The sequence below is a fragment of the Trichomycterus rosablanca genome, chromosome 5, assembly GCF_030014385.1.
Source record: "Trichomycterus rosablanca isolate fTriRos1 chromosome 5, fTriRos1.hap1, whole genome shotgun sequence".
Classification (NCBI taxonomy): Eukaryota; Metazoa; Chordata; class Actinopteri; order Siluriformes; family Trichomycteridae; genus Trichomycterus; species Trichomycterus rosablanca.
In genome coordinates, this window is record NC_085992.1 from 24,301,313 (window position 1) to 24,313,633 (window position 12,321).

The 12,321-nt window shown below is 40.6% G+C and overlaps 1 protein-coding gene across 1 annotated transcript in view; it reads right to left on the bottom strand.

Moving 5' to 3' along the window:
* col21a1 (collagen, type XXI, alpha 1) overlaps positions 1–12,099 on the bottom strand; it is a 68,925-nt gene extending 56,826 nt beyond the window's left edge. Inside the window, exons 1-2 of the mRNA XM_062995874.1 lie at positions 11,982–12,099; positions 11,246–11,806 (exon numbers count right to left, since the gene is read on the bottom strand). Coding sequence (XP_062851944.1) covers positions 11,246–11,806; positions 11,982–12,078 — 658 coding nt within the window. The 5' untranslated portion in view covers positions 12,079–12,099. The remainder of the gene's footprint in view (positions 1–11,245; positions 11,807–11,981) is intronic.
* Between the last annotated feature and the right edge of the window lie 222 nt (positions 12,100–12,321).

The following is a 12,321-nucleotide window of genomic DNA, read 5'->3' on the forward strand; positions in this document are numbered from 1 at the left end:
TGAGCACTGACAGGCTGACCTCCCACGTCTTCAACCTCTGCAGCAATGCTGGCAGCACTCATGTGTCTATTTTTTAAAGCCAACCTCTGGATATGACGCCGAACACGTGGACTCAACTTCTTTGGTCGACCCTGGCGAAGCCTGTTCCGAGTGGAACCTGTCCTGGAAAACCGCTGTATGACCTTGGCCACCATGCTGTAGCTCAGTTTCAGGGTGTTAGCAATCTTCTAATAGCCCAGGCCATCTTTGTGGAGAGCAACAATTCTATTTCTCACATCCTCAGAGAGTTCTTTGCCATGAGGTGCCATGTTGAATATCCAGTGGCCAGTATGAGAGAATTGTACCCAAAACACCAAATTTAACAGCCCTGCTCCCCATTTACACCTGGGACCTTGACACATGACACCAGGGAGGGACAACGACACATTTGGGCACAATTTGGACATGTTCACTGTGGGGTGTACTCACTTATGTTGCCAGCTATTTAGACATTAATGGCTGTGTGTTGAGTTATTTTCAGAAGACAGTAAATCTACACTGCTATACAAGTTGTACACTGACTACTCTAAATTATATCCAAGTTTCATGTCTATAGTGTTGTCCCATGAAAAGATATAATGAAATATTTGCAGAAATGTAAGGGGTGTACTCACTTTTGTGATACACTGTATATGTGTGTATATAGAGAGAGACGGTCGGAGTCAACTTTTTTGTGACGTCATTTTGTGTTTGTGTTTCGCAGATTTCGGTTTGTAATCTGAAATTTGTTCGTATGTTAAGTTGAAAAAGATCGTTCATAACTCAAAATGTTTGTATGGTAAATGGTTCGTAACTCAAGGGTCTACTGTATTTATTTTTGGTTGTTCATAAGAGGGAATACTCTACTTGCCAACGTAGAAACAATGCAATTTAATTTGACTTATTTGACATTTAAGTGATATTGCACAGGGGTGTATTCACATGTAGATAAACAAACTGACTGACAACAAAAAGTCACTAGACATAAAGTATTTTCAAAAAAACAAAGCTGAAGAAATAGTATGACTGAATAGGAATAGTATGTCTGAATTAGGAATAGTATGACTGAATAGAAATAGTATGGCTGAAAAGGAATTGTATGACTGAATAGGAATAGTATGACTGAATAGAAATAGTATGACTGAATAGGAATAGTATGACTGAATAGAAATAGTATTACTGAATAGGAATAGTATGACTGAATAGGAATAGTATGACTGAATAGAAATAGTATGACTGACTAGGAATAGTATGGCTGAATAGGAATAGTATGACTGAATAGGAATAGTATGGCTGAAAAGAAATAGTATGACTGAATAGGAATAGTATGACTGACTAGGAATAGTATGGCTGAATAGGAATAGTATGGCTGAATAGGAATAGTATGACTGAATAGGAATAGTATGGCTGAATAGAAATAGTATGACTGAATAGGAATAGTATGGCTAAAATATAGCTGCAGATGCATGATGTCCAGTTTAATGGACACATGGATATTGAGAAGTTACTCCTTATGTGAAATCAATATCTGATTTAAATTAAAAACAAATCTATTATTCCTTAGATTAGACATTATGTCGTAATATTTTTTAACCTGCAAGGATCTTCTAGATTAGAAAGATTGGCAAGATTCTTCTGCCATGTGACACTTGTTTAGCATTTCATCGGCCATCTTGGTTGAAAGGAATTCTAGTTGCAGTAACAACTACTGACCACTGGGTAGAACCCTATAGACTGATGCAGTAGTGTCCACTGTAAGGGCTGATATGAATTTAAAGCATGGAAACCTGTGCTTGTGAAAAAACAGCTTGCGAATAGCTGTCCACTGTAGTGACCACTATGCGTCAGAGGGTTAACAATAAGTAAACACCATATAAAAAATGGTAAAATCATAAACAAACTTCTTTTTAATAAAGTAAGTTTCTTGGAATGTCACAATGTAATAGTGAAGTGAAAAAAATATAAGGAAGGCTAAACTGAAAGCGTTTAACTGAAAAAAGGACCTGTAGTTAAAGTATTGGCAAAGTACTCTGAATATTTTGCAAATATGCATGCAATCCTGGCCACTAAAATAAAGAAAAAGATGAGAAACCATCACTTCCAAATTCTGAATCATTAACTTTATCACAGTTCTGAAAGGCCTGATGAATCATACTTTCCAGTCTGGCAGTGGGATGCCTGAACCCAGATAAAGTGGATATAATTAGAACAATAAAGATGCCAAATTAGAGACAACAGTACAGTTTTTAGAGAAATAGTAAGTCAGGACGTTTTTTTTTTTACATGTTTGGCTGGACCCATTGGTTCTGAATAAGGAAATCTAAAAGCTACAATGACATTCTGTGTGCTTCCAGCTTTGTGCCAGTAGTTTGGGGGAACCCCTTTTCTGTTCCAGCCTTTTAATGTCCACATGCTCAAAACATTGTCTGTGAAGAAATGGTTTGCCAAGTCTCATACAAAAAACATAAATGCTTTGCACAGAGCTCTGTTCTCTACCCGCTTTATGCTAAATTGGTATGCTGAGTGTTAACCAGCAACAGCAACAGCTAATTTAATAAATATGATTATTGTTTTCAAATGTTTAACAAGTACATTATAGCCAAAAAATATGTACTAGTTTATCATGAGCTTGTTGAACATTGTTACAGCAATGTTAACAAAATTAAATGGAGTAATGCAGGTAGGGCAAGATGCTTAGAGCGGCGCTGTTGGAGTTTTTAAACACCTCACTGACCACTGATGAAGGTCTAGAAGATGACCAAGTCAAACAGCAGCGATAGATGAGCGATCGTTTCTGACTTTACATCTACAAGGTGGACCAACTAGGTACTAGGAGTGTCTAATATAGTGGACAGTGAGTGGACTACAGCAGCGCTGCTGTGTCTGATCCACTCATACCAGCACAACACACACTAACACACCACCACCATGTCACTGTCACTGCAGTGCTAAGAATTGTCCACCACCTAAATAATACCTGCGTGGTGGTCCTGTGGGGGTCCTGACCATTGAAGAACAGGGTGAAAGCAAGCTAAAACAGTATGTAGAGAAAGAGTTGGACTACAGTCAGTAATTGTAGAACTACAAAGTGCTTCTATATGGTAAGTGGAGCTGATAAAATGGACAGTGAGTGTAGAAACAAGGAGGTTAATGTTATGGCTGATAATAATATATATAATATAATATATATAGTATAATATATAACTGATTGAACCTTTAAGCAATGGGTGTAGCTAAAATGTCCATACTTAATCATTACATTAATCATTCAAAGTAGTGTCAATATTTTCTAACATTAGTGTATATACAGTTAATTAAAACTCTTATACTCCTTTTTGTAAACTTTGTTGTGAATTTGATTTTAAATATATAATTGTCATTTTTACTCATTAATCTACACTTAATAACCCATATCAACGAAGTGAACACATCAAAAGAGCTAAAACTCCCACAACACAACAATGGCTCAAAGGGTGACTTCGGGGGAGGTCTGTGTCCTTGAGTGGCCCAGTAAAAAATTTTGTAAAAAAAAAGATTTTTAACAGTTTTTGACTTTTCATTCATTTTCAAAAAACTCTAAACTATGTTTTACCTTGTAATTATGGCTGATTGTGCAGATTGATAGGTAAAATAGAAATTATATCCATTGAAAGTCAAATCTACAACACAATAAATAGTGCAGTGAGCTAATGAGTCTTAATAAACAATTCACTTTCAGCATATTCAACATGTTGGCAGGTCCATGAGTGTACACCAGGACAATGACACTAATGGCACTATTATGCTGTGGATTACATTTTCCTGAAACGGTTTGGATCCACTTGTCCTCTGACAGAAAAGTGCCAATGCAAATCAATATAATTTTGAAAGGAGTGATCTCTGCTATAATAACACTACCAATGCCTAGATGACATGATGGTTTACCACTCTTTTAGGAAGTACCTTCCTCCATTAAAACAACACTTAAGCAATCATGAAAGAATGGTGTCCCATTCAACCAACAAACCTTACTAGGTTGGTTTTAATTTTTAATCCCCCACTAATAATTGTGTACTGCAGTATCTCAGGCAGTAAGCTCAGAGACAGACTATGCTAAGCACACACAGGCATGGAAAAGAGCTGTGTATCATCCAAACATTTCACTAGAATATGTTTGCTCCCACAAGTTATGGAACAATCTGTTGCGATGGTAACAACAGTTATTTAAGGCTATTGTTTGATGAGGAAAGTAGGTTATGTATGCAAACATACATTGGAATGTGTACAATGTATACATAACCTCCTGCTAGAGATGTGATGCTTTTTTGTTCATTTTTTATATGATTTGAATATAAATATTACCCACTTTTTTAATGCATACTGATTACATTTTGAAAACCTTGCTGTAACCTTCTTCTTCTTTCGGCTTTTCCCTTTTCAGGGGTTGCCACAGCGAGTCATCCTCCTCCATCTCACTCTGTCCACTGCGTCCTCTTTCCTCACCCCAACTACTTCCATGTCCTCTCTAACTGCATCCATATACCTCCTCTTTGGTCTTCCTCTTTGTCTTTTTCCTGGCAGCTGCATATCTAACATCCTTCTACCAATATACCCGCTGTCCCTCCTCTGGACATGTCCAAACCATCTCAGTCTGGCCTCTCGAACTTTATCTCCTAGTTGTTTAACCTGTGCTGTACCTCTGATTATCTCATTCCTAACCTTATCCATCCTTGTCACTCCCAAGGAGAACCTCAACATCTTCATTTCTGCCACTTCCAGTTCTTTCTCCTGTCTTTTTGTCAATGCCACTGTCTCCAAACCATACAACATAGCTGGTCTCACCACTGTCTTGTAAACTCTTCCCTTGACCCCTGCTGTCACCCTTTTGTCACAAATCACTCCTGAAACTTTTCTCCATCCACTCCATCCTGCCTGGACTCTCTTCTTGACCTCTTTACCACACTCCCCATTTTCCTGAACAGTCGACCCTAAGTACTTGAAGTCCTTCACCTTTGTGACTTCTGCTCCTTGTAGCCTTACTGTTCCACCTGTCTCTCTCCCATTCACACACATGTACTCTGTCTTGCTACAGCTGACTTTCATTCCTCTTCTTTCAAGTGCATATCTCCACCTCTCCAAGTTATCTTCCACCTGTTCCCTGTTCTCACCACATATCATCTGCAAACATCATAGTCTATGGGGATTCCTGCCTGACCTCATCTGTTAGTCGGTCCATCACCAAAGCAAACAAGAAGGGGCTCAGAGCCGATCCTTGATGTAGTCCCACCTCCACCTTGAAGCTATCTGTCACTCCTACAGCACATCTCACCACTGCCCTGCTGTCCTCATACATGTCCTGTACCAGTCTGACATACTTCTCCACCACTCCAGATTTCCTCATACAACACCACAGCTCCTCCCTTGGCACTCTGTCATACGCTTTTTCTAAATCAACAAAGACACAATGAAGTTCTTTCTGACCCTCTCTGTACTTCTCCATCAGCATCCTCAAAGCAAAGATGGCATCTGTGGTACTCTTTCTTGGCATGAAACCATACTGCTGCTCACAAATAGTTACCTCTTGTCTAAGTCTAGCTTCCACAACTCTCTCCCAGATCTTCATTGTGTGACTCATCAACTTAATTCCCCTGTAGTTGTTACAACTCTGTACATCACCCTTGTTCTTAAAAATGGGCACCAGCACACTTCTCCTCCATTCCTCTGGCATTTTCTCACTCTCAACAATGCCATTGAATAATTGAGGTCCAACTGCCTTCCCTTTCTTCATCCTCTTCAAAGCTTTCCAAACTTCATTCTCATTGATCTTTTCTACTTCCTGATCCACCGTTCCTATGACCTCTACTCTTCTTTCCCTTTCATTCTCTTCATTCATTAGCTCCTCAAAGTACTCCTTCCATCTTCCCATCACACTCTCCTCACTTGTTAGAACATTACCATTCCTATCCAGCCTGATTCCTCTGTCTGGCCAATCTATACAAGTCCTCCTCTCCTTCCTTAGTGTCCAACCTCTCATACAACTCCTCATACGCCTTCTGCTTTGCCTTTGCTACCTCTCTTTTTGCCTTACGTTTCATCTCCTTATATTCCTGTCTACTTTCGTCAGTCCTGTCAATGTCCCATTTCTTCTTGGCTAACCTCTTCCTTTGAATCGCTTCCTGCACTTCACTATTCCACCACCAGGTTTCCTTATCATCTTTTCTCTGTCCAGATGCCACACCAAGTACCTTCCTATCTGTCTCTCTAATCACTGTTGCTGTAGTAGCCCAGTCATCTGGAAGCTCTTTCTTACCACCCAGAGCCTTTAACAGCTCCTCTCTGAACTCTTCACCACATTCCTCCTTCCCCAGCTTCCACCATTTGGTCTTCTTCTCTGATTTGACACTTTTTCTCTTCTTCACAACAACAGTCATTCTACACACCACCATCCAATGCTGTCTGGCCACGCTCTCCCCTGCCACAACCTTACAGTCCCCAATCTCCGTCAGGTTTCCTCTTCTACACAGAATGTAGTCTACTTGTGAACTCCTTCCTCCACTCTTATAGGTCACCCTATGTTCCTCCCGTTTTTGGAAATAAGTGTTGACTACAGCCATTTCCATCCTCTTGGCAAAATCCACCACCATCTGTCCTTCCTGGTTCCTTTCCTTGACACCAAACCTACCCATCACTTCCTCATCTCCTCTGTTTCCTTCACCAACATGTCCATTTAGGTCATTTAGGAAAACCTTGCTGTAACCAAGCTGTTAAAACTCATGCCATGTCCTTACCCAGTCATCGATTTGCAGTGGTTGGCTGCACTGATGTGCCAGCTTTTTCCAAAGCCCTCTGTCTCATCGCTTGTAGCACACTAGCTCCTAATAATGCAATCCATGTCATGATGTTGTCAGTCCAGCTTACTCTTGGTCTTCCTTGTTTGCATAACACTGCATTCATAGTTAGCATGTGAGTGTTTATCACATGCCAGTAGCTCCTTTTCTGTACTGGCTGTCTTTTAAACTTGGTCAGTTTTTTTGTTTTCAAAAGCCTGAAATGATATCTATTGCTCTTTCTTTAGTGTCCAGGCATTACATCCATATGTGGCTCTTGACCAGACCAGGGATTTCATCAGTTGACTTGATCTGTTTTTCCAAATCTTTTTAATGTAATTATCACAAATAGTATTTAACACTCTACTTTGCAAATGTAGGAGGGAATCGACTTGTTCAAATCTTCTACCTCCCACTATAATCTCCAGTGCTTCTTTAGTGTTCGTCATTATTTTAGTTTTTGCTGCATTTGTTAGCATGTTATATTCCTTGCAGCTCTCTTGACATGACACAACTGCTCCTGTAGTTCTAGTGATGTGACCAATAGTACAGTGTCAACAGCATACCTGAGATTAATAATGGTCTTTCCACCAATTCTAAATTTTCTGGCAAATCCGTGTAGCATCTGTCTTATAAAATTTTTTTCAAGGATGTTAAACAGACATGGTAAGAAATTCCATCCTTTTCCCTATACCCTAAACCATGCTGATGTATGATTGGCGTTCCTGACAGCAGCATATTGTATGCAGTTCGTAGTACTTGGACCAAATGCCTTGGGAACATAAGAAAAACATTAATATAGTGTCCACAAAGTTGAATCAGTTCATCTGGACACAAGTTTGTTGTAGAGATACGTTTCGTTACTCAATCTGAATTACTTCTTCAGTCTGAGCTGGTGGTGAATACCCCAACCTTATATGCAGCCGATTTGCATAACGACTAATCACCGCTCATTGCATAACAATGGAACTGGTGATCAGGTCCATATGCAAATCACAATGACCATTATTTACAATGGCAATGTGTGTCTTTCACACATGATTGGGGTATAGCTCCTATTACGGCGTTGTAAGATAGTGAGAGATGTACTCTCAGGCCCCCTCCCTGAGAGGGTCACAGAGATGGTCATTCCCTCTTCACATAGATGGTCTCTTTGACTCCCCGTTCAAACCAGCGTTCCTCCTTGTCAAGGATCTGCACATCTTCATCATTAAATAAGTGGCCGCTGGCTTGCAGGTGGGTGTAAATCGTGGAGTCCTGGCCAGAAGAGGTCAATCTTCTATGTTGGGCCATCCGTTTCACCAGTGGCTGTTTAGTTTCCCCGATGTACAGTTCCCGGCAATCCTCCCTGCACCTAACAGCATACACTACGTTACTCTATTTGTGTCGAGAAACCCGGTCCTTAGGGTGAACTAATTTCTGGCGTAGCGTGTTCTGGGTTTTGAAAGCAACTGAAACACGGTGTTTGGAGAATATATGTCTCAATTGTTCTGATACTCCCGCCACATACGGAATCACCACTGGTTTGCGCTTAGACCGCAGTTGTCCTTCTCCATTCGATCCACTAGAGCTGTGTTTGGCCATTTTTCCCGCTTTTACGAATGCACAGTTGGGATAACCACATTCACCCAGGGCCTTCTTGACATGAGATTTCTCTCTATCCTTGGCCGTAGTGTCTGTGGGGATACTCCATTTTAGGATTGCTTGCAACAGGATCTTGCTAGCATGTGCAATTGTACTGTAGCTGCTGCACTTGAGCAAGTCACCTTTCTAAGGCAGTGGAATCAAGACCAATTTTGACCATTCTTCTGGCTAGATCCTAATCTCCCACACGTTCCTGCAGACCTTAGACAGCTTGTTCAGAGTCATCTCTCCACCAAACCTAAGCAGTTCAATTCCAGAACTCTTGGCAAACTACACCGATCAGGCATAGCATTATGACCACCTTCTTAATATTGTGTTGGTCCCCCTTTTGCTGCCAAAACAGCCCAAAAAAACTCCACTAGACCCCTTAAGGTGTGCTGTGGTATCTGGTACCAAGATGTTAGCAGCAGATCCTTTAACTCCTGTAAGTTGCAAAGTGGGGCCTCCATGGATCGGACTTCTTTGTCCAGCACATCCCAGACAGCTCCAGACAGTATTGCTTTTTTTAGGTACATTGAAGATTTAGGTAGTAGATGTAAAATTAAAAAGCATACCAACAGATTTCAAAACACACCAACAGATTTAAAATCACACTAGAAAATTTAAATCACAGCAGCAAATTTTATAAAAGACTTACTTAAAACCACCTCCTTGTTTCTACACTCACTGTCCATTTTATCAGCTCCACTTACCATGTAGAAGCACTTTGTAGTTCTACAATTACTGACTGTAGTCCATTTGTTTATCTGCATGCTTTGTTAGCCCCCTTTCATGCTGTTCTTCAATGGTCAGGACTCTCCCAGGACCACCTCAGAGTAGGTATTATTTGTGTCGTGGGTCATACTCAGCACTGCAGTAACACTGACATGGTGGTGGTGTGTTAGTGTGTGTTGTGCTGGTGTGAGTGGATAAGACACAACAGCACTGCTGGAGTTTTTAAACGCCTCACTGTCACTGCTGGACTGAGAATAGTCCACCAACCAAAAATATCCAGCCAACAGCGCCCCGTGGGCAACGTCCTGTGACCACTGATGAAGGTCTAGAAGATGACCAACTCAAACAGCAGCAATAGATGAGCGATCGTCTCTGACTTTACATCTACAAGGTGAACCAACTAGATAGGAGTGTCTAATAAAGTGGACAGTGAGTGCACACTGTATTTAAAAACTCCATCAGCACTGCTGTGTCTGATCCAGTCATACCAGCACAACACACACTAACACACCACCATGTCATTGTCACTGCAGTGCTGGGAATGTTCCACCACCTACATAATACCTGCTTTGTGGTGGTCCTGTGGGGGTCCTGACCATTGAAGAACAGGGTGAAAGCATGCTAAAAAGGTATGTAGAGAAACAGATGGACTACAGTCAGTAATTGTAGAACTTAAAAGTGCTTCTATATGGTAGGTGGACAGTGAGTGTAGAAACAAGGAGGTGGTTTTGATGTTATGGCTGATAAGTGTACCAACTCCTCTGATAGTAATCCTGCAATTTATTTAATTACCTCCATCAATATTTATATTTGTCAGCAAAGTAGAACAAACCTACCTAAAACAGATATTATACACCATACATTTATAGATATTTAAGAAGACCTTCCAAGTCATAGAAAAAATACAAATAGAATGACGCCCTGTACCAACCAGGTAAACAAACATTACCAGCATTTTTTGATAATCATAAAAGTTGTTCTCTAAATCTATGAGGTGATGTTGGTACAGCTGTACAGCAAACCCAACAAACTGTCTACCTCTAAGTAAATGTAGATATAAAGCAGCATGATTATACACTAAAGTGCACACTGTGTACATGATTAGGTAGATATCAATTATTTAAGCACAAATATACACACCAAACATAACATTATGACCACTGACAGGTTTGTTTGTTTATTAGGATTTTAACGTCATGCTTTACACTTTTGGTTACATTCATGACAGGAAACGGTAGTTTATCTTCACACAAGGTTCATCAGTTCACAAGGTTATATCAAACACACTAATGAACAATTTAGTATCTTCAGTTTACCTCACTTGCATGTTTTGGGACTGAGGGAGGAAACCAGAGCTCCTGGAGTAAACCCATGCAGACACAGGGAGAACATGCAAACTCCACACAGAAAGGACCTGGACCGCCCCACCTGGTGATCGAACCCAGGACCTTCTTGCTGTGAGGCGACAGTGCTACCCACTTAGCCACTGTGCAGCCCCCACTGACAGGTGAAGTGAATTACACTGATTATGTCTTCATCACGGCATCTGTTAGTGGGTTTTTTATCCATTTTATCCTAAAAGTTGATGTGTTAGAAGCAGGAAAAATGGGCAAGCAAAAGGATTTGAGTGAGTTTGACAAGGGCCAAATTGTGATGGCTAGACGACAGTCAGAGCATTTTCAAACTGCTGCTCTTGTTGTGTGTTTCCAGTCTGCAGTGGTCAGTCTCTATAAAAAGCGGTCCAAGGAAGGAACAGTGGTAAACTGGCGACAGGGTCATGGGCGGCCAAGGCTCATTGATGCATGTGAGGAGCGAAGGCTGACCCGTGTGGTCCGATCCAACAGATGAGCTACTGTAGCTCAAACTGCTGAAGAAGTTAATGCTGGTTCTCATAGATAGGTGTCAGACTCCATGCCTTGACGAGTCAGGGCTGTTTTGGGAGCGGCTGTTTGGGGACCAACACAGTATTAGGAAGGTGGTGATAATGTTATGCCTGATTGGTGTATAGTAGCACAGTAGTATAGTCATGTAGTAGTAGGATAAACTAATGCAGAAATGTTTACCTTCACACAGCTTCTGTCTAATAACTTCACGAATCTTGGAGATGGCTTTAAAGTCTTCAACATAGAAAACGTAGGTTGAAGATGGCTTGTTGGCTATTGCTTTTAGCTCCTCCCCCTCTGTCTCAGACCCAACACCAATTGCAAATAGTATGATCCCTTTTTTCCTTGCGGCCTCTGCAGCCGCCATCACTACATCTTGCGACTTCCCGTCTGTTAAAACCACAGCAATCTTTGCAATCCCATTTGGGCCTCGCTCAGATAGTGCAAATAGTTTGTCAGCGGCAAATTTGATGGCTTTTCCGGTGTTGGTGTTGCCCCCCATATATTCTATGGACTCCATGGCTCTGATGAGATCTGTGGTTGAATAATGTTTTCCAAGTGGTATGTGTAATACAGGGTCATCACTGTACTGGACAACCCCAACCTGGGTGAAAGTTTGACCAATGTTAAAACTTGTTGTAATGTTTACCAGCCACCGTTTTACTATCTCAAAATTTGTGTCATCCACACTCCAAGAGCCATCGACTATAAATACTAAATCACTGGGGGCTGTTCTACAACCTGAAAGACAAAGAAAGCAACTTTTACAATCATATGAGATCTAATATGCAGTACTTGTTATTTAGTATAGTATGTTAATGAATTTGTTCAACATATACAATTAGCTGATGTTACAAAGACAGAAGTTTGCATGCAGTGGTAATGAGAATGACATAATGAGAATGAAGTATCTTACTTCTCATGTTCTCATTTTGGGCTTTGCAACACAAGTGAAGAAACATGAAGTACATACAGCAAAAGACAAAATACATGGATCTTGTTTTGCAACCCATGTTGCTGATGCACCAAGCCCCAGTTTTGTACCTAAAAACAAATGAAGATAGGAATTTCTTAGATGACATTACATCTAAGAAGAAAACATTATTAATGTAAGCATATGGATGGGTTGTTAAATGAACAGCATGCTTTGTGATTCCCAGCAGCCTTTGAGACAAAGTTTTTATTTAAAGCTATTTCTACAATTGGCCCTGGCATTTGATCTTAATTTGGTGAGTAACTTATTTAATATCAAATTT